The sequence below is a fragment of the Aquarana catesbeiana genome, linkage group LG13, assembly GCF_042186555.1.
Source record: "Aquarana catesbeiana isolate 2022-GZ linkage group LG13, ASM4218655v1, whole genome shotgun sequence".
NCBI lineage: Eukaryota > Metazoa > Chordata > Amphibia > Anura > Ranidae > Aquarana > Aquarana catesbeiana.
Window position 1 is genome coordinate 222,860,556 of NC_133336.1, and position 26,933 is coordinate 222,887,488.

Below are 26,933 nucleotides of genomic sequence, written 5' to 3' on the forward strand. Positions count from 1 at the left end.
ATGAAACGAAATTAACAAATTAAATTGTTCATTTCCTTTCAATCTTTTTTTTTTTCAGATTCGTTACTATGTCCATTTGCAAATTCAGAGACATCCAAAAACTGAAAATTTCAGATGAAAAACTAACTGAATCGGCAACGTCCTACTGAAAGTGATATTTCCAAGACTCGAACATTGTCCCTACCACCGTTCTCTGTCCTACCCCCCTTCAGGGAGGCTGAGAGCACATCAGCTTTGAAGTCATGAAACCCAACCAACCCATCCTCCCAACCTGCATGGACGCCAGCGTCTTGGTGTAACGTCATTCACCAACCAACCCTGGAAATCACCATGAGCAGCCAAGACAAACAGACCAATAAGGAGCAAGTATAGCCGGCCATCTGATCTTAAATTAACATTGTAACTTTAATAATGGAAATGTATAAATACAAATGTAAACATTGGGAACTGGAACGTGCAACTGTGCAATAAAGTACTGCTTCCCCGGTGGCATTTAGGCGTCATTCGGCTCCACCACAATGACATCATCACTAGAGGAATTCAAGATCTCTGAAAGAAAAAAAAAAAAAAAAAAAAAGAGAAATACAGAATTATAAATGAGCCTGAAAGCCCGCTGTGCCCATTATGAGGGGTTCCCACCATCCCTGTGCCGAGTTCCTGGGTCTGTACACCCGCTGTGCCCATTATGAGGGGTTCCCACCATCCCTGTGCCGAGTTCCCGGGTCTGTACACCCGCTGTACCCATTATGAGGGGTTCCCACCATCCCTGTGCTGAGTTCCTGGGTCTGTACACCCGCTGTGCCCATTATGAGGGGTTCCCACCATCCCTGTGCCGAGTTCCTGGGTCTGTACACCCGCTGTGCCCATTATGAGGGGTTCCCACCATCCCTGTGCCGAGTTCCTGGGTCTGTACACCCGCTGTGCCCATTATGAGGGGTTCCCACCATCCCTGTGCTGAGTTCCCGGGTCTGTACACCCGCTGTGCCCATTATGAGGGGTTCCCACCATCCCTGTGCCGAGTTCCCGGGTCTGTACACCCGCTGTACCCATTATGAGGGGTTCCCACCATCCCTGTGCTGAGTTCCTGGGTCTGTACACCCGCTGTGCCCATTATGAGGGGTTCCCACCATCCCTGTGCCGAGTTCCTGGGTCTGTACACCCGCTGTGCCCATTATGAGGGGTTCCCACCATCCCTGTGCCGAGTTCCTGGGTCTGTACACCCGCTGTGCCCATTATGAGGGGTTCCCACCATCCCTGTGCTGAGTTCCCGGGTCTGTACACCCGCTGTGCCCATTATGAGGGGTTCCCACCATCCCTGTGCTGAGTTCCCGGGTCTGTACACCCGCTGTGCCCATTATGAGGGGTTCCCACCATCCCTGTGCTGAGTTCCTGGGTCTGTACACCCGCTGTGCCCATTATGAGGGGTTCCCACCATCCCTGTGCTGAGTTCCCAGGTCTGTACACCCGCTGTGCCCATTATGAGGGGTTCCCACCATCCCTGTGCTGAGTTCCCGGGTCTGTACACCCGATGTGTCCATTATGAGGGGTTCCCACCATCCCTGTGCTGAGTTCCCAGGTCTGTACACCCGCTGTGCCCATTATGAGGGGTTCCCACCATCCCTGTGCTGAGTTCCCAGGTCTGTACACCCGCTGTGCCCAGTATGTGATAGAGAATCTATAGTCAGTAACTTCCATGTGTCCACCAAGAGCCGAAAAAGGTGAGAAGGAAAAGTTGTGATCCAATCACCAGATGAGAGAAATAAGTAAAATACGGTGACATCACGCTGTGTACCGGAGTTGTCGGCGGCCCGTTTCGCACCATCCTGGAGTGCTCCGCTCTCCTCCTCGCTGTCAGAACTGATGGTGATGACCTCCTTGGAGTCGTCAAAAACGGAGCTGGTGGACACTTCGTCCTTCATGTAGTAGAAGCAGCCACGTGGGGAGTAGATGCTGCTGTCCTCCATGGAAGACACGAGGCTGGCCACTTCAGAGGCCGTGCAGGTGGAACAGTCGGTGGAGGATGTTAGGGAGGAGGACGAGGAATCCACCGAGGGTGACTGGCTGGAGGCGGTGGCTGATTTGTTGGAGGGGGAGGAGGCGGCGGGTGATTTGTTGGAGGGGGAGGAGGCGGCGGCAGGGTCGTCACTGCTTCCCAGGCAGATTTTGGAAAAGCTCTCCTCCAAGCTGTCGGCCATGGTGGAGGTTTGCAGAGGAGGAGGTGGAGACGGGTTGTCGGCCAGCTGCAGCTCCGGGCTGTGATTGACATCTGCCCGCGTGACTTCGATGGACTCATCTGGCGGGTAGGTACCTCAGTTACATCCAGATTCTCAATCCCACCACTGATCACCCGTGTGTGAGGGGGTTTGCTACCTTCAAAAAGGTGACAGGTGCTCAACCAAAAACAGACACAACCAGGGATTTACGTATCTCACCTATTCTGGGGGTGAAAGCCCTACACCCGCTATGGAAGTGTTAAACCCCAACCGGGGAGATGCAATGGCTTGTCCTTCACCCAAACTTCTGACCAGGACATTGTGAGGTGAGGTGAACTGATCGATTGGGACTGCATGCCTCATAATTCCTTGCAAATGGCACTGGAGGAGTAGGCAAAAATGAAGGACTCCAACCACTCGATACATAAGGATCCCGGCCACACTTGTGCGGGACCCGAGTGGGCACAACGATAAGAACTCAAGCCACACTTGTGCAGGAGCACCCCAAAAAGGACCCCAAGCCATACTGCACAGCATGGTACTCTTGCACCCCAAGCACCACACCGGCAACGTTAAGGGCTTGTTTACACTTGCTTTGACTTTAACATACATTCAAGAGCCTACTGCTTCAACACGCTTTTTTTAAAATGTTTTTTATGCTTTTTTGAAGCTTAGCAAATGCCCCGTGTGTTGTTAATTTTCTATTTGTTTGAAAGGGGCCCAACAGAACCTGAGATCAGTGATACCCCCCCCCCCCCCCACACACAACAGATCCCCAGCTTATTAATACTCCCAGCTCCGTCTGCTGATGTCCCACTATGTAGTACCCCCAGCTCTGCTGAGCCCCAGCTCAGTAGTAACCCCCAGCTCTGCTGATCCCCCCCACTTGTGACATCTGCTACTTTTTGCATCTGCTCCAGTCCACCAGGTCTGCTGATGCCCCACTCACTAGTAACCCCCCAGCTCTACTGATGCCCCACTCACTAGTAACCCCCCCCTCAGCTCTGCTGATGCCCCACTCACTAGTAAAACCCCCCAGCTCTGCTGATGCCCCACTCACTAGTAAAACCCCCCAGCTTTGCTGATGCCCCACTCACTAGTAAAACCCCCCAGCTCTGCTGATGCCCCCACTCACTAGTAAAACCCCCCAGCTCTGCTGATGCTCCCACTCACTAGTAAAACCCCCCAGCTCTGCTGATGCCCCCACTCACTAGTAAAAACCCCCAGCTCTGCTGATGCCCCACTCACTTGTAAAAACCCCCCAGCTCTGCTGATCCCCCCACTTGTAACATCTGTTACTTTCTGCATCTGCTCCGGTCCCCCAGCTCTGTCGATGCCCCACTCACTAGTAAACCCCCAGCTCTGCTGATGCCCCACTCACTAGTAAACCCCCCAGCTCTGCTGATGCCCCACTCACTAGGTAAACCCCCCAGCCCTGCTTATGCCCCACTCACTAGTAAATCCCCCCACTCGCTAGTAAACCCCCCAGCTCTGCTGATGCCCCACTCACTAGTAAAACCCCCCCATCTCTGCTGATGCCCCACTCACTAGTAAACCCCCAGCTCTACTGATGCCCCACTCACTAGTAAAATCCCCAGCTCTGGTGATGACCCACTCACTAGTAAACCCCCCAGCTCTGCTGATCCCCCACTCACTAGTAACCTTCCCAGCTCTGCTGATGCCCCACTCACTAGTAAAAACCCCCCAGCTCTGCTGATGCCCCACTCACTAGTAAAAACCCCCCAGCTCTGCTGATGCCCCACTCAGTAGTAAAAAACCCCCAGCTCTGCTGATGCCCCACTCGGTAGTAACCCCCATCTCTGCTGATCATCCCCAGCCAGTAGTAACCCCTATCTTTGCTGATCCTTTTCTCTCTCTCTCTGGTCCACACTCATCTCCTACTATACTGCTCCCCACGTGTGACATCTGCTAGTTTCTCCTGCTCTGGTCCCCCAGCTCTGCTAATGCCTGACTCAGTGGTAATCCAATCCCCAGCTCTGCTGATCCTCCCCTCTTTGGTCCCCTTTCACCTTCTGCTATATTTCTCCCACACTGCTCACCACGTGTGATTCTCCGGCTCGGTCCCCCAGCTCTGCTGATCCTCTGCTCCCTCAGTCCTCTCTCTCCGGTCCCTGCTCACCTTCCTCTATAGGTTTCCCATGTTGCACACATGTGCCGTCTTGCTAGTTGCTCCGCTCAAGTTTGGACCCCGCTCACCTTCCTTCTGCTCCACATCAGATGTGACATCTGCACCACATCAGATGTGACACCTGCACCACATCAGATGTGACACCTGCACCACATCAGATGTGACATCTGCACCACATCAGATGTGACATCTGCACCACACACTCCCAGAATATATACACGACCCGGAAGTGGCTGCTGATGACATCTTTCCGGTTTGCTTGTTAGTTTCCCCAGTGCATCCTGGGATATCTCAAATGTACAATACCTCCAAAACAAAGCAAAACGAACGCTGAATAAAAGCCTCTCAAAAGCTTCAGGTGCTGTTAGCGAGCGTTGTCAGATTTCTATGGAGGCTTTGGAGATGCTTTGAAGCACCAAAAAGCGCCATGGTATGGCACTCTAGCGGGCACGTTAAGGACACCATCCCCAATGCGTGCCCCAAGCATGGTACTTTAGCGGGCACATTAAGGACCCCAGTCCCAATGCATGTTCTAAGCACCACACTCGAGGGGGCACAAGAAGGACCCCCAGATACGCTGCGCATGCACACCTTTAGCATGACACTCAAACAGGCACAGTGATAGGGATCCCAGCCACACTACCCATCCAAGCACCGCCCCTGAGCGGGCACAATATTAAAGGACCCCAGCCACAATGCATGCCATAAGTGGCCATATGGATAAGAACCCTCACACACGACAACAACCTAGAAGCACGCATAGCGGGGTGGCTCCATTGAGACCCTTGCAAGGCAACGTAGCCACCTTTGGAGGGTATGAGAACACTTTATATGCCATACTAGACTTATTAGAGGCTTCTGTTTTTTGGGTGGTGGTGGGGGTGGTGGTGGTGGGGGGGGGGGGGTGAGGTGATTCATGCATTCAAATATGGTGACAATGACATGACAAATGCCACTTACCAGACTCCAGCCGGTGTTCCTCCTCTTGTAGTTTGGCAAAGCTAGTGGGTTCTGGCTTCTCAGACATGCTGGTGACTTCCGCCTGTCGGGGGTACATGCAATGAGTCTACTGGGTGACACTTGTTTGTGAGAATTCACAGCCGAGAATGTTCCTCACCAAAAGTCGGGATACCACCGTCTCACCATCGTCAGACTTCACAGGACTTTTCCGTTGCTCTAGTGCAAGTCCCAGACGAATGAGTTCCTGGCCGATATCCAGCATCTGCAACAAGGAAGAGAGTCAAGACTGGAGATGGGGCCACATAAAGTACCAGAGGAACCAGCCTGACTGTCCCTGACCCAGCCCAACCGTGCTTGTCCCCGACCCTTGCATTCTTTGGACTTCAGTTCGGTCAATCATGGAGGCTCGGCATTACATGTGGGCGTTACCTATGCAAATACAGCCTTTGCCTAGGAACACCCACTTCCCCCAGACTGATACCCGCCACCCATCAAGGCATTTTCATATTAGCAAGATTAAGCATGGGGGCATCTCCACTCACCGGGTCCCTGGATGGGTCGTATAGCTGGATCTGAAAGTGGGAGACCCCCGGGGATGGGAAACTAGCTATCTTGGCCAACAAGGGTTTCCATTTAGCACAGTGCACCAAGGTATCAAACACGTCCAGTGCCTCAGATGACCACTTCCCACCTGCCACAAAAAAAAAGACACAGACAGTGGAATGAGCTGACAATTTGGATACGCCAAACTTGTGGGTTACAGATGAGGGGTCTGCAACTCACCGTTCGGAGCGACATACGCAAGGCCACATTCCACCGCCTGGAATGGCAAACTGAGAAAGTCACTCCTGAAAAGGAAACACAAATCAAACGTTTTTGAGAGGACAAACAAGACTCATTCACATGGGCACCGAGGCCTGTAGTCCATACATACATAATTGCAAGACAAGATCACCAAAAGAAAGCCTTGGTTGTGCTAAGAAAACAGCGTATGTATTACTGTATCTGAAGTAACGGCAAAGATTTTTCTGAAAAAGTAGGTCCATATCAGGAATGTAAAAACTGCTCTACTCCATTGGGGGGGGTTGAGGTTAGGGATGAGAACTGAAGATCAAGATTTTGAAAATGTCTGTGGGAATTTGTGCCCATTTGTGAGGTCAGGTACTGAAGTTGGATGAGGAGACCTGGCTCACAATCAGCATTCCAATTCATCCTAATAGTGTTCCGTAGGGCTGAGATCATGCCTCTTGGCTTTGTGAGTTCCTCCACACCGAACTGGTCAAACTGGGAATGTTTCCCACAATTTGTGCCCATTAGTGAGGTCAGCTACCGAGGTTTGATGAGAAGACTTGGTTTGCGTGCCACACATGGAGCACCAAAAAAGACCTGGCTAATGTTCAGTAGGGTTGAAATCAGGGCTCTTAGCTCTGAGTTTCTCCACACCAACCTGGGAATGCTTCCCACAATTTGTACCCATTAGTGAGGGACAGGTACCGATGTTGAATGAGAAGACCTGGCTTATGTGCCTCACATTGGGCACCAAAAAAGACTTGGCTCACAGTCACAGTTCCAATTCATCCCACAGGTGTTTAGTATGGTTGAGGTCTGGGCTTCTTGGGCTCTGAGTTCCTCCACACCAAACTGTTCAAACCTGGAATGTTTCCCACAATTTTTGCCCATTAGTGAGGGCAGGTACCAATGTTGAATGATAAGACCTGGTTTGGGTGCCACACACTGGGCACCAAAAAAAAAAAAAAAACCTGGCATTTCAATTCACCCCAAAAGGTGTTCAAGTAGGGTTGAGGTCAGGGCTCTGTGCAGATCAGTAAAGTTCCTCCAAACCAAACTGGTCAAACCATGTCCTTATGGAGCTGGCTCCACTCTTATGGGGACACATTGTGGGAAACATTTCTAGAAGTGAGAGCAGGTACCAATGTTGGATGAGAAGACCTGGCTTATGTGCCACACGTTGGGCACTGTAAAAGGGCTTGGCTCACAATCGCTGGTCCAATTCTTGCCAATGGTGTTCAGTAGGGTTGTGGTCAGGGCTCTGCGTAGAACACACTGGTTCCTTCTCACCAAACTGGGTCACATGATGTCCTTATGGAGCTGGCTTTGTACACAGGGGTACATTCAGGGTGGAACAGAAAAGGGTCTTCAAACGGTTACCACAAGGTTGGAAAAGCCCAATTGTCTACAATGTCTTTGTATGGTGGAGTATTAACAGGACTGTCCACTGGAGACACCTGAAACAAACATTCACGTATGACCATGAAGCTTTCTCCGTGGTATGCCAGTGGTAGGGCCATGAAGCTTTCTCCGTGGTATGCCAGTGGTAGGGCCATGAAGCTTTCTCCGTGGTATGCCAGTGGTAGGGCCATGAAGCTTTCTCCGTGGTATGCCAGTGGTACGGCCATGAAGCTTTCTCCGTGGTATGCCAGTGGTACGGCCATGAAGCTTTCTCCGTGGTATGCCAGTGGTACGGCCATGAAGCTTTCTCCGTGGTATGCCAGTGGTACGGCCATGAAGCTTTCTCCGTGGTATGCCAGTGGTACGGCCATGAAGCTTTCTCCGAGGTATGCCAGTGGTACGGCCATGAAGCTTTCTCCGTGGTATGCCAGTGGTACGGCCATGAAGCTTTCTCCGTGGTATGCCAGTGGTACGGCCATGAAGCTTTCTCCGTGGTATGCCAGTGGTACGGCCATGAAGCTTTCTCCGTGGTATGCCAGTGGTACGGCCATGAAGCTTTCTCCGTGGTATGCCAGTGGTACGGCCATGAAGCTTTCTCCGTGGTATGCCAGTGGTACGGCCATGAAGCTTTCTCCGTGGTATGCCAGTGGTACGGCCATGAAGCTTTCTCCATGGTATGCCAGTTGTACGGCCATGAAGCTTTCTCCATGGTATGCCAGTTGTACGGCCATGAAGCTTTCTCCATGGTATGCCAGTTGTACGGCCATGAAGCTTTCTCCATGGTATGCCAGTTGTACGGCCATGAAGCTTTCTCCATGGTATGCCAGTTGTACGGCCATGAAGCTTTCTCCATGGTATGCCAGCGGTATGACCATGACTGTTTCTCCATGGTATGCCAGCACTATGACCATGACTGTTTCTCCATGGTATGCCAGCACTATGACCATGACTGTTTCTCCGTGGTATGCCAGCACTATGACCATGACTGTTTCTCCGTGGTATGCCAGCTATATCACACTCTTAGCTATATAATGTTAAGAACATTAATCTAGCATTACCTCAATATAAATCATTAGTAGACCCAAATCTAGAATGGGGGGAAATCAGGGGTTTGGGCACTCTATGCATGGCAAGAAGAGAGGAATTTTAGAGAACTTTGAATGCAGCAACTGAACCCATAAAGAGCTCACTCGCTGGCATATCAGCACAGAATAAATACACGTGTGGCTAGGTAATGCCCCACTTTCACTCACCTGAGCGGGAAGAGGTGCTCTTTCGGGCATGCCCAGGTGTCACCATAGTCCACGTAATACAAATCAACCATGCCGTTCTCCGATAATCCCAGGACCTCCGCCCTGTACCAGAAACCGTCATCATGGAACGGAGCCGCCACGATATCCCCGTTCTGAATCTCCGGCATCTCTCCCTGATGAAAAAAAAAACAAAAACAGCCAAGGCAACGCCACGCCTGCCGCAAAGTCAAAGCGCACCTGCCGAAGCGCACGTACTCACCTGCTTCTGCCTCAGGTAAAAGTCGCTCATCTCCGTGGTCAGCTTGTCGAGCTGCGAGGCGCGTGAGCCGAGGATCTGGATCCAGAAATGTTTGGGGTTCTCCGAGGCGGACACGCAGACTTCGACGTGCTCACCGGCGCGGAAGTTGAAGTCCGGGCTGGGAACTGGAAGGTGGACATACAAAGGCAGATCGATTCAAGATCTAATACCAAAAGGGGATCGCAAAATCAATGGCATACGACTTGTGCTCCCCTCCGATTCTAGTTTCTCTTTAGGTCCCCCCCCATCAACAGAGCCAAGCCCTTCCCCCCTTTCCAATGATGGCATATACAAGGGCCGATATAAAGACGAGAGAGATAGGTCCAGCCTAGTCTTAGAGGTGGAGGGCTTTGCCCCCCCCCCCCCCCCCCAATAGGCACATTAGGTCCTTTAGTAAAGGTGAAACTAGTATCATAGAGGTGCACTAGAGCATAAAGCAATGAAGTTGTGATTCAAACCTATCAACAGGCCCCATCATCACAGCTCACCACCCATCATTATATAGAGCGCCCCCTACCCTCAAACTTGTAGATGTTGAATGTAGTGTTGGCGATATTTCGGGGCTCGGAGTCCTGGCCCATTCTTTCCTCCGGAGAGTCGGCGGTGTGGAAACTGTCTGGGGAGCCCGTGCTCGGGGTGGCGCTCTCCTTGGCGGGGGGCTGCTTGTCTTTCTTCTTTACGGCGATTATGGTCTTCCTGTGCGACCGGAAGTTGGAAGAAACCGCCGGATTCTTCCAGATGGAGGCGTCTTCTTCCACCACCTTCTGGATCAGAGTCTGTGAGCGAGGATAGGAGGAAAAAAAATAAGCATTAAACATTCAATCAGATCATTTCATTTTTAACCCCTCCAGTACCGGGCACCGTCACCCCCCCTTCCTGCCCAGGCCGGTTTTCAGTTTTCAGCGCTGTCACACTTTGAATGACAATTGCGCAGTCATGCAACACACACACATATATATATATATATATCACTTTTTTTTTTCACACAAGTAGAGTAGTGTCATCATATAACTGGTGTGGTGGTGACTAGTGACAGTATGTAAAAAAATAAATACATTTTCTATATTTTTTCTTTAATTTTTTTTTCATTTTTCTTCTTTTTTACTTAACTTATTCTTTATTATTTTTTTCACATATTATGACCAGAGCAATACAGTTTTACTATAGTAACTGTACCCATATGACTTTTTTCCACACACTAGAGCTTTCTTTTGGTGGTATTTAATCACCACTGTTTTTTTTTTTTTTTTTGCTAAATAAATAATAATAATAAAAAAAAAAAAAAAAGCCAAATATTTTGAAAAAAAAAAAAAAAAAAAAAAAAAAAAAAAAAAAAGTGTTTTTCTTTGTTTATGTTATAAAATTTTGCAAATAATTTTCTCTTTAAATTTTTATTCATTTTTTTTTCTTTTTTTACTTAAATTTATTATATATATAATATATATATATATATATATATATATATATATATATATATATATATATATATATATATATATATATATATATATATATATATATATATATATATATAATTTTTTTTTTTTTTACATATTGTGACCAGAGCAATACAGTTTTACTATAGTGACACTGTACCCATGTGACTTTTTTTCCACACAAGTAGAGCTTTCATTTGGTGGTATTTAATTACCACTGGGTTTTTTAATTTTTGCTAAATAAAAAAAGGCCAAATATTTTGAAAAAAAAAAGTGTTTTTTCTTCGTTAATGTTATACAATTTTGCAAATAATTTCTTCTTTAAATTTGTTTCATTTTTTTTTTTTCTTAAATTTTTATTCTATTTTTTTTTTCAGTTTTTTTTTACATATGACCAGAGCAGTACAGTTTTACTATAGTAACTGTACCCATATGAGATTTTTTTTTCCACACAAGTAGAGCTTTCTTTTGGTGGTATTTAAATCACCACTGTTTTTTTTAAATTTATTTAGCAGGAATTAGAAAAAAAAAAAAAAAAAAAAAAAAAAAAAAAGAAAAAAGGCCAAATATTTTGAAAAAAAAAAAGTGTTTTTCTTCGTTTATGTTATAGAATTTTGCAAATAATCTTTATTCATACTTTTAGGCCAAACTGTATTCTGCTACATTTCTTTGGTGAAAAAAAAAACAAATCAGTGTATATTATTTAGTCTGTAGGAAAGTTAGAGAGTCCAAACTATGGGATAGATATCTAAAAAAAAAAAATTTTTAAAATTAAAAAAAAAAAATCAATATATCTGATCAATCCTGATGTACTGACGGCCTATCTCATTTCCTGAAATCCGAAAACATCAGGACATTACAAATACTGTAACCCCCTTTTTTTGAAAGTAGTCAGTCCAAGGTATTTAATAAGAGGCATAGCAAGTTTTTTGAAGTTGTAAATTTTTTGTTACAATTTTTTGGAAATGATTACTTTTTTTTTTTTTTTTTAACAAACTTTCACCAGTGCAGTAGTGTCATCATATAAATGGTGTGGTGGTGACTAGTGACAGTATGAAATAAAAATAATATTTTTTTTTTAAATATTTTTTTCAATTTTTTTCTCTTAACTTAAATGTTTATTACATTTTTTTTTCTGTTTTTTTATTTTTTTTATTTACATATTGTGACCAGAGCAATACAGTTTTACTATAGTAACTGTACCCATATGACATTTTTTTTTCCACACAAGTAGAGCTTTCTTTTGGTGGTATTTAATCACCACTGGGTTTTTTAATTTTTGCTAAATACATTTAGTGTTTTTCTTCGTTTATGTTGTAAAATTTTGCAAATAATCTTTCTTCATAAATTTAGGCCAAACTGTATTCTGCTCCATTTCTTTGGTGAAAAAAAAAAAAACCTAAATCAGTGTATAATATTTAGTCTGTAGGAAAGTTATAAAGTCCACAAACTATGGGATAGACATCTAAAAATCAATATATCTGATCAATCCTGATGTACTGACGGCCTATCTCATTTCCAGAAACCCGAAAATGTCTGGACATTACAAAATAACCCCCTTTTTTTTTAAAGTAGACAGTCCAAGTTATTTAACAAGAGGCATAGCAAGTTTATTGAAGTTTTTTTTTTGTTACAATTTTTTTGGAAAATATCACATCTTTTTTTTTTAGCATACTTTCATCAGTGAAGTACAGTGTCATCATTTGGTGACTAGTGACAGTATGGAAAAAAAAAAAAATATATATATATATAAATAAATATATAAATAAATTTATTATAAAAAAAATAATATATATATATATATATATATATATATATATATATATATATATAGGCTGTGATTGGCCCAGTCTGTACCATGTGATCACAGTGACCAATCACAGCTAGCAACACAATGGTATACAATGAACGGCATAAAATGGAAGCCCTCCGTTGTGTACAAATGTCATGTGATCTGCTGTGATTAATCACAGCGATTAAGTGATACCGGCAGCAGAACGGTACACTGATCGGTCACCCGCCATAGCACCGGAGCGTGGTATGACGTCCTCCCAGGACAGGGTTCCCTCCTGAACATCATTTTATAATGGTGTAGGCGGGAAGCAGATAAATACCTTCGGAGACCAAGTGGCATTACTGGGTCTGGGCTTTGCTCCATAGTAGGCACCAATTTTGGGGGGGGTGGGCGGAGTCACAGCACCCTGTCTTGAGCATTATATGAAAGAACACATGCCCGGCATCCCTTTTGATGTGCATGCTCCTTCCTGCTGGCCGCTGCAGACTTTAGCTGTGCAATCTGTTGATCATTTGCTTGATTATACTCTGGGTAGAGTGATCAGCAGATTGCACAGCTAAAGTCTGCACCCACCCAGTGGCCAGCAAGGGGGGAGCATGTATGTTGGAAGGGATTGCCAGGGATGTGTCCCTTCACAGAGCTGGAGATCAGCTTTAAGTCAACTTGAGCACCTTGGCGGCCTCCACTTGCTTCAGCGATCCGGTTACGGTGATGCACCTCGCTAGGTCCAAGCAGTTGTCCGGCTGGCGCTCACACTGGATATTCGCTCCGGAGGTTTTACTCATCTCCCGAATCCTCTGTCCTCCTTTCCCTAAAACCAATTGGACAGGAATGGGTCACAGCACAGTCACTACTACATGGTTAATCAGTACGGAGTCCTTAGGACCCCAGAAATCATCTGATTTGGCTGCAATATTTTCCAAGTAACAACTAATAAATCCCATCAAGGCAAAGTTCCATACAAAAGACACTTCCGTTATCCCCAGCGGGAGGAAGGAGGTCCTGATTCCTCTATATAGATCTTTCTATGACTAGAGGGGTCACCAGAAGGAGGAAGGAGGTCCTGATTCTTCTACATGGATCTTTATATCACTAGAGAGGTCACCACCAGGAATGAGGTCCTGATCCCTCTATATAGATCTTTATATCACTAGAGGGGTCAGCACCAGGAGGAAGGAGGTCCTGATTCCTCTATATAGATCTTTATATGACTAGAGGGGTCACCAGCGGGAGGAAGGAGGTCCTGATTCCTCTATATAGATCTTTATATCACTAGAGGGATCACCATCAGGACGAAGGAGGTCCCGATTCTTCTACATGGATCTTTATATGACTAGAGGGGTCACCACCAGGAAGGAGGTCCCGATTCCTCTATATAGATCTTTATATCACTAGAGGGGTCACCACCAGGAGGAAGGAGGTCCAGATTCCTCCATTTAGGTCTTTAGTTAGACCTCATTTAGAATACGGTGTCCAGATGGGACCCTCAAGCTCCATATTGAGTAGAAACAATGTCTTGCTGGTTGGACATTCAGCTTTCTGTCCCGTACAGGTGAAGGAACCCAAGAGTCCCTGACAAAATCAATGATATGCAAGTTAATGGCCTTATAACACCCCCTCCCCCGCACATACTTCCCATCGGGGGCTCCCGGGAAACGTACCTATAATCCGGCACACAGATCTGGCCGGTAGGTGCAGCTCCACCTCTATCACGGCATCATCCTGTAAGATTCCCGGGAGCAGCTCCTGGGCCTGGCGCACCTGGGCGGGGCTCCCCCTGATCGTCAGCTCTTGGCGCCCATCGGAGTCTATGACTTGGCTCAGTTCGATACGAGTGGACGTTCGTTTCGAGAGCTGCAAGGAAGAAAGAAGACAGTACAGGAACCGGCTCCATTCAGGGGGAAAAAAACAAAACAAAAAACAAACAACCGCCCCTTCAAGTCAGGTCTAAAAACTGCAAGAGTTATCACCAATTCTCATATCCCTTTAGATATTTATGCTCCTTTCCCTGCTGGCGCCACTGGGTGCTGCAGACCTTAGCTGTGCAATTTGTTGATCACCAATACAGTTTAAACAAGCAATTGATCAGCAGATAGCACAGCACCGAGCGACCAGCAGGGAAGAGCATGCACATCTAAAGGGATGCCGGGAATGTGTTCTTCCATACGATGAGAGGCAACGTTTAAAGGAGCCTGTCAGCCCGTCGTATCAAACTTACAAAGACCAGCAGACACGACCCCGTGATAAAATCACTCAATCCCAATACAATTTTGGAGTTTAGCGCCCCCCCCCCACCCTGGACGGGGGAGGAGGTGGAAGAGACCTCACCTGACCAATGACCTCATCCTCTCCAGCCGGGAGCTGCTTCACCGCGTGCTGCGAAATCTTCATTCGAAGTTCATCCGTATCCTCTGCGCTCTCCGTAGACGCCGGCGCTGGGGGAGGAGACAGACACAGAGGTTCAGTAGGGCGGGGGTGGGGTGGGGCTGGGGACACATTTGGAAATCTCTGGGATGGAGAAAGTTTATGTTCCCCCAATTTACCAATCAGTAAAGGGCACAACCATGTACAAGCAACTGCTGCACCGTATAGTGGGATGTTCTGTACACTCCGGAGTTGGGAGTACAGTGAGGAAGGAGGGCAAATAAACTTCTATACAATACTAGACTGGTTCTCTTTAAATTTTAAGTTTAGTACCCCTGTTAACCCCCCCCCCCCCTCCACATACTACTCTCTTCCTACACCTCATAACCCCTTATACCCTCCCTCATATACATATAGCTCACTTCCTACCCCCTTCCCAACCCCCCTCTGTCCTACCCCACACGATACAAAGTTACCTCTTTCTAACCACCCCCCACCCCACCCCACCCTTCCAATACATAAGTGCCCTCCATCTGTCCCCATCACGTCTTCCCTCCTACAGACAGTGCTCACTTCCTACATTACCAACCCCCCCCCCCCCCCCCTCCTTAACATAGTGCCTTCATCCTACCCTCATTACCTCCTTGCCCATCTTATACACCATGCCGCTTTCTACCCCAATTACCACCTCTGCCCTCCCCCTATACATAGTGCCCGCTTCCTAACGCTCAATACCCCCATCCCTACACCCTTATACATAGTGCTCACTTCCTACCCTCATTACCCCCTCTAACCTTCCCCTATACATAGTGCTCACTTCCTACCCCCATCACCCCCTCTCACCTTCTCCTATATATAGTGCCCGCTTCCTACCCTCATCACCCCCTCTCACCTTCCCCTATACATAGTGCCCGCTTCTTACTGCTCATTACCCCCATCCCTACACCCTTATACATAGTGCTCACTTCCTACCCTCATCACCCCCTCTCACCTTCCCCTATACATAGTGCTCACTTCCTACCCTCATCACCCCCTCTCACCTTCCCCTATACATAGTGCCCGCTTCCTACCCCCATCACCCCCTCTCACCTTCCCCTATACATAGTGCTCACTTCCTACCCCCATCACCCCCTCTCACCTTCCCCTATACATAGTGCTCACTTCCTACCCTCATCACCCCCTCTCACCTTCCCCTATACATAGTGCTCACTTCCTACCCTCATCACCCCCTCTCACCTTCCCCTATACATAGTGCCCGCTTCCTACCCCCATCACCCCCTCTCACCTTCCCCTATACATAGTGCCCGCTTCCTACCCTCATCACCCCCTCTCACCTTCCCCTATACATAGTTCTCACTTCCTACCCTCATCACCCCCTCTCACCTTCCCCTATACATAGTGCCCGCTTCCTACCCTCAGCACCCCTTTCCCATCCTCTCTATACAGAATATCCCCTTCCTATCCGCCCCCCCCCCCCAATACATAGTGCCCATTACCTACCCTCTCCTATACACAGTACCCACACCCCATTGTCCCCATCCCTATACATAGTGCCCACTTCCTACAGTCATTACCGCTTTCCCATCCCTTCTATACATAATATCCACTTCCTACCCCCCCCCCTTACCACCCCCCTCAATACATAGTGCCCACTCCGTACCCCCTTCCCATCCCTTCTATACATAGTTCCTCCTTCCTACACCCTTCCATATATAGTTCCCCCTTCCCATCCATCCTATACATAGTCCCCCCTTCCTATCCCCTATTATCTCCCTCCCATCTTTCCTATACATAGTGCCCACTGCCTACCCACTATTACCTCCTTCCTATCCCTCCTATACATAGTGCCCACCCCCTATACATAGTGCCCACTTCGTACTCCCTATTATCTCCTTTCCATCTCTCCCATACATAGTGCCCACTGCCCACCCCCTATACATAGTGCCCACTCCGTACCCCCTATTATCTCCTTCTCTCCTATACATAGTGCCCACTGCCCACCCCCTATACATAGTGCCCACTCCGTACCCCCTATTATCTCCTTCTCTCCTATACATAGTGCCCACTGCCCACCCCCTATACATAGTGCCCACTTCGTACCCCCTATTATCTCCTTTCCATCTCTCCTATACATAGTGCCCACTGCCCACCCCCTATACATAGTGCCCACTCCGTACCCCCTATTATCTCCTTCTCTCCTATACATAGTGCCCACTGCCCACCCCCTATACATAGTGCCCACTCCGTACCCCCTATTATCTCCTTTCCATCTCTCCTATACATAGTGCCCACTGCCCACTGCCCACCCCCTATACATAGTGCCCACTCTGTACCCCCTATTATCTCCTTTCCATCTCTTCTATACATAGTGCCCACTGCCAACCCCCCATACATAGTGCCCACTTCGTACCCCCTATTATCTCCTTTCCATCTCTCCTATACAGAGTGCCCACTGCCCACCCCCTATACATAGTGCCCACTTCCTACCTCCTATAATCCCCTTCCCATCTCTCCTATACGTAGTGCCCACTCCGTACCCCCTATTATCTCCTTCTCTCCTATACATAGTGCCCACTGCCCACCCCCTATACATAGTGCCCACTCCGTACCCCCTATTATCTCCTTTCCATCTCTCCTATACATAGTGCCCACTGCCCACCCCCTATACATAGTGCCCACTCCGTACCCCCTATTATCTCCTTTCCATCTCTTCTATACATAGTGCCCACTGCCCACCCCCTATACATAGTGCCCACTCCGTACCCCCTATTATCTCCTTTCCATCTCTCCTATACATAGTGCCCACTGCCCACCCCCTATACATAGTGCCCACTCCGTACCCCCTATTATCTCCTTTCCATCTCTTCTATACATAGTGCCCACTGCCAACCCCCCATACATAGTGCCCACTTCGTACCCCCTATTATCTCCTTTCCATCTCTCCTATACAGAGTGCCCACTGCCCACCCCCTATACATAGTGCCCACTTCCTACCTCCTATAATCCCCTTCCCATCTCTCCTATACGTAGTGCCCACTTCGTACCCCCTATTACCTCCTTCCCATCCCCACTACTACACATAGTGCCCACTTCCTACCCCCATGTGACCCCCACGGTGGATAGGTATATGGGGGGGGGGGGCGTATATTCTGATTTTTTTGGGACCAGTTTATGAAAGTTGTGAGCCCCCGGTGGTATTACCTTGCCCGCTGCGGTACTTGGCGTAGCACACACAGAGCACGGCGGCCCCCGCGGACACCCCGAGAGCCAGCGCCACCTTCTGCCTGGTGCTGAGATCGCTCCAGCCTGCCATGGTGGCACCAGAGACCTGCGGATAAAGGAAGGAGCGTTAGGAGCGTAGGAGCCCCGTGTACAAAAACAGCCCCCCCTCACCGAAACCCTCGAGGGAGGCGGAGCCAGTGTCACAGCCAGCATTACCATCCACTACTTCACTCCAGGTTTGTCCCCCTCCGACATGGAAGTCTTACTCCTTCTGCTGCATTCTCAAGAATTAAAAAAAACCCAAAAACTACTTGCAGGGGGCGGAACTGGGAAAGCTCACTGGAAGGTAGACTCCACCTGCCGGAATGATGTCATAGTGACCACATGGAGGTGGGGGTCCTGACGTCCCTTTACGTCTGCTGGACATTCAGGGGCAAAGAGCGAGCAGTGTCACCCAGGGTGGGGCAGAAAGGACTTATCCCCCAGAGTAATACCCCCTATTAAGGCTGACAGAAACTCACCCGCCGGGACAACTACAGGAGACTGAACCCGGCTGGGGGATTCTCCCGGCTATTTAAAAGCTCCGTACCGCCCACTTCCGGGTGTACCAAGATGGCGGCCGCACAGAACATGCGCTCTTCGGACAGGAGGGAGGAGGAGCCAAAGAGAACCCGGGGAGAGACTTACGTGTGTGTCCGGGCCGTCAGCGCTGATCACTCCGGGGTAAGTACCGAGTTTATTACCCCCTTCCCCCCCACTTCATACCCCATAACCAGCACCCCCCCACCCTACATACCCCGCCCTCACCCTATATACCCCGCCCCTCTACTCCTCCCACCTATAATCCCCGCCCCTCCCTCCCAGCCCTCAGGACACCCACCTACCCCGGGTCGGTCCTGTGTTCGCCCCTCTGGCCGGGTATTAGTAGTTTTCTAGTATTGGCCTCCGGCGGCCATTTTTCCGGAGACCTAGGCTAGGTGTGGGCGGGGTTCGGCCTCTAGTGGGTGGAGAGCCTGTCACCATGGTTACTGTTCTAATAGGACAGGCTGAGTGTACACAGAGGAGGGTTAGTCACTGGTATTCTCTCCCTGTCATCTTGTGAGGACCCCCCCGGGGCTGTCCAGTGTACTGCCCAAGAACAGAACCCCCCCCCCCGGGGCTGTCCAGTGTGCTGCCTGAGAACAGACCCCCCCCGGGGCTGTCCAGTGTGCTGCCTGAGAACAGACCTCCCCCCCCCCCCGGGGCTGTCCAGTGTGCTGCCTGAGAACAGACCCCCCCCCCCCCCCCCGGGGCTGTCCAGTTTACTGCCTGAGAACAGACCTCCCAATACTGTCCGGGTGACACGACAGAGAGCCTGGAGTATTGCCCCAGGAAGGGGGACGGAGGGTCAGATGTCAGCCCTGAGCTCAGGCAGGAGACCGGACAGCCTCCAGGGGGCCTCACAGCCTGACGGGGAGAGAATAACAGCGAGTAACAGTACACACCGCCATCGCTGAGAGTCCGCAACCACTGGGAAGGGGGGATTCCCACAAATATCTGTCCCTCCTACCCACTCCGATATATATACTGCCCTCTTCCTACCCCAATTACCCCTCTCCCTATTCCTTCTACCCGCTCCTATACATACTGCCCTTTATCTACCCCAATTACCCCTCCCCCCATTCCTCCTACCCGCTCCTATACATACTGCCCTCTATCTACCCCAATTACCCCTCCCCCCATTCCTCCTACCCGTCCCTATACATACTACCCTCTTCCTACCCCAATTACACCTCCCCCATTCCTCCTACCCGCTCCTATACATACTGCCCTCTACCCCAATTACCCCTCCCCCATTCCTCCTACCCGCCCCTATACATACTGCCCTCTTCCTACCCCAATTACCCCTCCCCCATTCCTCCTACCCCTTTCTATACATACTGCCCTCTTCCTACCCCAATTACCCCTCCCCCATTCCTCCTACCCGCTCCTATACATACTGCCCTCTTCCTACCCCAATTACCCCTCCCCCATTCCTCCTACCCCTTTCTATACATACTGCCCTCTTCCTACCCCAATTACCCCACCCCCATTCCTCCTACCCTTTCCTATACATTCTGCCCTCTTCCTACCCCAATTACCCCTCCCCCCATTCCTCCTACCCGCTCCTATACATACTGCCCTCTTCCTACCCCAATTACCCCTCCCCCCATTCCTCCTACCCGCTCCTATACATACTGCCCTTTATCTACCCCAATTACCCCTCCTCCATTCCTCCTACCCGCTCCTATACATACTGCCTTCTTCCTACCCCAATTACCCCCCCCCCCATTCCTCCTACCTACTCCTATACATTCTGCCCTCTTCCTACCCCAATTACCCCTCCCCCATTCCTCCTACCTACTCCTATACATTCTGCCCTCTTCCTACCCCAATTACCCCTCCCCTATTCCTCCTACCCTTATCTATATATTCTGCCCTCTTCCTACCCCAATTACCCCTCCCCCAATCCTCCTACCCTTTCCTATACATACTGCCCTCTTCCTACCCCAATTACCCCTCCCCCATTCCTCCTGCCTACTCCTATACATTCTGCCCTCCTAATACCCTTCATTGCCACAAGCCCCACCCCCCATGCCTCCTACTGCCTTATACTGCCCTCTTTTTACCCCCTATAAGCCAATCCCCCCCCCACCCCCCCCCCACCCCCACACACACACACACACAGATCAGCTAGATCAGCTCCTCTGCCTACCCCATACCTTTTGCCCCTCCTTCTCTTATTGATCACTGCCCCCATCCAACCCTTTTCACCTCTCCTTCTCCTTCATGCATACTGGCCTCCAATGCCCCATTATCCCCCCCCCCCCCCTCATCCATACCCTTTTCTAGCTCCCCCTCCCCCCCCAAACACCCTGGTGACTGTTTTTGGTGACATCTGATGCTTATTGTGTGGTCCTCTCCCCAGAGCTGGTGCCACCATGGAAGGAGACCTGGCCAGGCTGGTTTGGAGGCCGGGCCTGGAGGCCTCGCCCCCCGCCGTCGTCACCGACCTGGAGGTGAAGATCGGCTCTCTGGTCACCTTACTCCTCCTGACCCTCATCAGCGGCCTGATCCCCCTCTTCCTGCTGCGCCGCCAAGGGAGCACCGACATCCTGAGTAAGAAACGGGGCCATGGGGGTGGGGGGCATGAACAACCCCTACACTTATCCCCAGGGCAGCCATGGCGGTCTCATTTCAATCTCTGAACTTCTGATATCTCCGCAGGTGCCCGTCGCAGTGCGCTGAGCCTAATCAGCTGTTTTGCCGGTGGCGTCTTCCTGGCGACCTGCCTGCTGGACCTGCTACCTGACTACCTCTCCGGCATCAATGAGGCGCTCGGCAAGTTAAATATAACGGTGAGTATGACGCTCCTATACATCCCAAGGCCCCATCCCAAAGCTTGTAGTACAAAGTGGCCTAATCCAGATTTCTGGCTTTTTTTTTTCCCCTCCGGCAGCTCCAGTTCCCTCTGCAGGAGTTCATCTTGGCCATGGGGTTCTTCCTGGTTCTGGTTTTGGAGCAAATCGTGTTGAGCTACAAGGACCAGCCGGGCCCATCAGAAGAGACTCACTCCCTCCTGGCCTCGGAGGGCCGCCACTCCGGCTCGGACCAGCCGCACGTACACGTGGACGTCAACGCGCACTCGGCGGTGCGGGCGGTCATCCTGGTCATGTCGCTCTCCCTGCATTCCGTTCTGGAGGGTCTGGCGGTCGGCCTCCTGCGGGAGAGCGGGAAGGTCCTGGAGATCTGCCTGGCCCTCCTCATCCACAAGTGCATCATCTCCTTCAGCTTGACCTTGAAGCTGAGCCAGGGCCGCCTACGTCCTCGGGTCATCCTGGGCTGCCTTCTGCTCTTCTCCTTCATGACCCCTCTGGGCATCGGCATCGGGGTGGCCCTGACGGAGTCCTCCGACCCCTTGCACCAGCTGGCTCGCAGCGTCCTGGAGGGCATCGCCACCGGCACCTTTTTGTACATCACCTTCCTGGAGATCCTGCCTCATGAACTGAATTCCGGCGACCAGCGCATTGGCAAGGTCGTGGTGATGCTATGCGGCTTCTCGGTTATCACCGCCATCTTGTTTATCAAGATCTAGGATGGCTTATATACAGGACATTTCCATCTTATCCTTCCCCCTTCCTGAACACTGATGGCAAAGATGGCTGAACGATGGTCACAGAAAAGGACCGACGCATGAGCAGACCCACCAGGGCTCCTCATCCACAAGTGTATCTCGTTCAGCTTGACTTTGAAGCTGTGCCAGGGCCACCTATGTCCTTGGGTCATCCAACGCTGCCTTCTACTCTTCTCCTTCATGACCCCTCTGGGCATCGGCCTTAGGGGTAGCCCTGATGAAGTCCTCTGACCTCTTTCACCACCTGACTCACAGTGCCCTGGAGGGCACCACCACCAGCATCTTCTTGTATACTAACTTCTTGGAAATCCTGCCTCATGAGTTCTGACGACCAGCACATCGGTAAGGTTGTGGTGATGCTGTGGAGCTTCTCAGTCATCACCACTATCTTGTTTATCAAGATTTAGGATGGGCTATAGACAGAACGTTTCCATTTCATCCCCCCCCTTTCCCGAACCCTGATGGTCAAAAAAAAGCACCAACCCATGAGCAGACCCACCATGGCTCCTCAACCACAAGTGTATCATCTCCGTTAGCTTCACCTTTCAGCTGAGCCAGTTCTACTTACATCCTTGGGTCATCCTATGCTGCCTTCTGCTCTTTCCCTTCATGACCACTCTTGAGCATCAGCCTTGGGGTGGTCCTGAGGAAATCCTCTGACCCCTTTCACCAGCTGACTCGCAGTGCCCTAGGAGGGCATCACCACCAGCACCTTTCTTGTATAGTAACTTCTTGAAGATCCTGCCTCACGAGTTCTGCCAATCAGCTCATCGGCAAGGTTGTGGTGATGCTGTGGAGGTTCGCAGTCATCACCACCATCTTGTTTATCAAGAACTAGAATGGGTTATAGACATAACGTTTCCACCTCATCCCCTGATGGTCAAAGAAAAGGACCAACCCATGAGCAGACCCACCACGGCTCTTCAACCATCTAAAGACCCAAACCAAGTTTAATTCTGGACTGTAATCAGCAGTTTCCTTTTTCCTTAGCCCTTCAAAATGGTGTTGGCTGTTTCTCCTTTGAAGAAAAAGAGAACCATTTTGGATGGTGGTTCAGTGAAATCATGGCAGATGATGAGGATTTGGGTTAAAAAAAAATTCGGTAAAACAGACATTGGAACAATTTCACCGTGTTTTGACTTTCGGTTTTATGTGGCCTGGAGGGACCTCAGGAATCAAGTCACCAGCAGGCCTAAACAGTTTAAAGCTGGGCACCCAACTTTTTAAAGCTTCTGTCCATTTTGGCCCATACATTTTGAAATCCAACTATGCACCCATAGATACTCACCTTCACCTCGCTCTACTGACCTATTGGAACCTTTGGAAATATCAGGTTCTTCAGGTATGGAGAACAAAGTTTAACTGGGGTGTCAGCAGTCTACAACTCACCTCACTATGGAGGCAGCCATGATGAATCGGTGGCTTCATCCTCCTACAGGGTAGTCATGTGATGGCACAGCACCGTCTCCAATTACAAGGAATGATGGTAAAGAAGATGGAGGCATCAGCCATGATGGGTTGGAGGCTTCATCCTCCTGCAGGGTTTTCATGTGACGGCACAGCTCCAAGTACAGGGAAGTATGGGAAAGAAGATGGAGGTAGCAGCCATGATGGATTGGTGGCTTCATCCTCCTGCAAAATCTTTAGTGTTAGATGCTTTGTTAGGTTTTTATTACTTTGGGAGGTTTCAACCCCTACTTCCTGTTTCGGTGACACCCCTGCTTCCTGTTCTGGTGACATCTCCCGAGGGTCAGATGTGACAGAGTCTGAGCCAAGCCACGAGTTAATATTCCAGATATTAATGAGCAACTGCAACGCTATTGGACAGTAACACCACTAGGACCTCCCCCGAGGTTCCAGCATTACCAATTAATTACCTCACTGGGGTCACCAGCACAGGAAGTGAAGGGGAATCTCAACAGAAGGGACACAGACAGCATTTAAGACCTTCCCAGTTCTATTGAAATTGCACAGTTTTGGCCAGCCTTTCCTCATTTCGGCGGTTCGGGATCGCGTCAAACAAAGCCTCAGTGGGATAGGAGGAGAGGTCTACAGTTGACCAATCACCAATCTGATCGAACAATCGCCTTTAGATCTAAAGTAGCGCAAGGGCCTCTGATTGGCTACAGATTGATTCATGTGTCCTCTTCTTACATAGATTAGGAGATTGTCCAATCAGATTGTACGATGTATGGCCAGCGTGAGATTCATATTATTCACCAGCACTAACCAATCCAGTGTAAGGGATTGCTTTATTATATCGGATTAATTCTACTAGTATTAGTTTACCGTCGTCTTATATTTTTATTACTTGCACATCGGATTTCTACAATTTTTCTAAATTTGCAGTAAAAAAAAAAAAAAAAGTTAAAAATATTTTTTTAAAAATGAAGGTTTTCCAGTCGGGTTCTGCCGCCATCGCCCCAAAATATGAAAATGTTGGTTCTCCAGGTTTAAACGTCAAATAACGACTAGGAAAAAGCCCAGGTTCACGCTGGCGTACCGCGGTTTTGCCGCTGTGTGGGCGTATCCGGGATTTTGTGCATTTTACCTTTTTTTTTTTTTTTTTTTTTGATGCGCTTTCAGAAGATGCAGCAAAAACACATGACCTGATAAAAAGTGGGACCCCGGCTAAAACCGCGGGGAGGAAAACACGCGAAAAAACGGCGGATATGCCCACGCAGCAGCCAAACCGCAGTGTGCTACATATATAAATATATATAATAATATCTATATATTATAAATGTGACAGACCTGGACTGCCCCCCCCCCCCCCCCCCGGGGAAATATGGGAATCAGGTGAAAAAAAGGAGCAAAATGTTACTGTGGCGAATGGAAGGCAAATAATTTGCTGCTTTATACTGGAACCCATAGAGGAGTATACAGTATATACTGTGTGTATGTGTATATATATATATATATATATATATATATATATATATATATATATATACACATTTACAGAGTGATTCATCTTGTTAATGTACATTTGTTCTGTGCCAATGGGGGAAATGTCAGACGTTACACTATTTTTTTTTTTCTTTTGCTTGGTCGAATGTTATTCATCAATTAAAAATCATGTGATATATTATCATTATTATGTTATATTATAATATGATCTAATATACAAACTGTTGCCACTATATAAATCCTGTATTATTATTATTATTATTATTATAATAAATAAAATTGTAATATATTATTAATATGATATTATAAATAAAAATATAAATACCACCTTATGGCCACTAGATGGCGCTAACAAAGTATTTTAACCATTTGCTGACCCGACCTTTTCTGGCACTTTTTGTTTAAAATCCATATTTTTTTGCTACAATATTATATTATAATATGATCTAATATATGAGCTGTTGCCACTATATAAATCCTGTATTATAATAATATAATAAATAAAATGATAATATATTATTAATATTATATTATAATTGTATTATATTATCAATAAAAAGCATTTTTAGAAATAAAAACTATAAATACCACCTTGTGGCCACTAGATGGCGCTAACAAACAGTATTAACCACTTGCTGACCCAGCCTTTTCTGACACTTTTTTTTTTTTTTTTTTAAATCCCTATTATTTTGCTAGAAAATGACTCAGAACCCCCAGACATTATATATATTTTTAGCAGAGACCCTAGAGAATAAAATGACGATTGTTGTAATTTTTTTTTTTATGTCACACGGTATTTGCGCAGCGCTTTTTTCAAAGGGAATTTTTTTTTTTTTTTTTTTAAGGGAAAAACGGTAACCCCTGATAAACACCGTCAGCGACCCCCCCCCCCCCCCCCCCCCTGCTTCCTAAAGCGATCCAGTGGTTAATTAGCCACTTGGACTGCTTTCATGAGAAAGAGAGAGAGAAAAAAGTGAATTTAATTTATAATAAATTACATTTTAATATAATATAATAATGGTAATAATATTTTATATTATATTATAAACATAATTCAAATGCCTTATTATGGCCACTAGATGGTGCTAACAAATAGTAATAATTTTGTATGATCAACAGCTCCATCTAGTGGCCTGATGCGGTTTAGGATTAAAGGCTCCATCTAGTGGCCTGATGCGGTGTTGCTCCCCCTCAATTCATTCTATATGAATGGATAATATTCGACCTGGAGAAGGAAATCGCCTAATGACATTTGGTTTTCGCACAGAACGAATGTACACGCCGTCTCATTGGACGAATAACCCTGTGATTTATTTTTATAAAGAGACCCCATAATGTGTATTACAGAAGCACAAAAAGAATATTTTATATCAGCGATAAAATAGAAAAATCCCGGTTTTGCGGTCTATAATTGCCTTACATTGAATAGTTTGTCATTTTTCTGAAATGAAAGATTTGGATTGCAGTGCGATGTACATGTGATGTGCGTTTATAATAAACCTGAAATGAAATCCTGTGTCCGGACTCCTCCTTCCATCCGTCTTCTATGTGTTTGTATTGAACTACATTAGGTTATTATTGCTCAGTAGTAGTAGGCTGACATCTAGTGGAGGTTTTGGGTCTCTACAACTTGTTTACAAAGTAGTTTTGTTTTTTTTCCTCTGTCCTCCCCTCCTGTTTAGTGCTAGTTAGTTCAGTCCTCCCCGCTTCTTCCACGTTCCTTCAGGCAGGCTGGGACATGAGGACCGATCTCTGGAGTCCCTGGACTTCGTGGCTCTTGTGCAACTTCGCTGGATGGAGAGGGGGCTCAGGTAGGTATTAGGGGGAGCAGCTCGGGTAAGTATTAGGGGGAGGGGCTCGGGTAAGTATTAGGGGGAGGGGCTCGGGTAAGTATTAGGGGAGGGGCTCGGGTAAGTATTAGGGGGAGGGGCTCGGGTAAGTATTAGGGGGAGCGGCTCGGGTAAGTATTAGGGGGAGGGGCCTAGGTAAG

General features: G+C 48.2%; 2 protein-coding genes across 8 annotated transcripts; one reads left to right on the forward strand and one right to left on the reverse strand.

The window, feature by feature from the left end:
- Positions 1-379: 379 nt before the first annotated feature.
- Positions 380-18,915, reverse strand: TDRKH (tudor and KH domain containing). Of its 7 annotated transcripts, XM_073609198.1 has the most exons (14): positions 18,097-18,341; positions 17,860-17,986; positions 14,623-14,729; positions 13,956-14,148; positions 12,966-13,105; positions 9,581-9,839; positions 9,025-9,188; positions 8,766-8,938; positions 6,106-6,170; positions 5,865-6,013; positions 5,480-5,584; positions 5,323-5,404; positions 1,793-2,293; positions 380-549 (listed from the first exon to the last, which is right to left on the reverse strand). In XM_073609198.1, the coding sequence occupies exons 1-14, from the start codon at positions 18,097-18,099 to the stop codon at positions 494-496; spliced, it is 2,124 nt and encodes a 707-aa protein (XP_073465299.1). In that variant the 5' UTR covers positions 18,100-18,341; the 3' UTR covers positions 380-493. The 7 variants fall into 7 exon arrangements, with proteins under 7 accessions (XP_073465299.1, XP_073465294.1, XP_073465295.1 ...); XM_073609193.1 differs by lacking the exons at positions 1,793-2,293; positions 18,097-18,341 and adding an exon at positions 18,765-18,915 and having other exon boundaries at positions 8,766-8,980; XM_073609194.1 differs by lacking the exons at positions 1,793-2,293; positions 18,097-18,341 and adding an exon at positions 18,761-18,890 and having other exon boundaries at positions 8,766-8,980.
- On the forward strand, positions 18,493-26,459 carry LOC141116773 (zinc transporter ZIP1-like). The gene is given in 5 exon segments (XM_073609199.1): positions 18,493-18,558; positions 18,560-18,603; positions 20,828-21,018; positions 21,127-21,257; positions 21,359-26,459. Coding segments are annotated over 5 exon segments (1,068 nt in total). The 3' UTR covers positions 21,995-26,459.
- Positions 26,460-26,933: the final 474 nt, after the last annotated feature.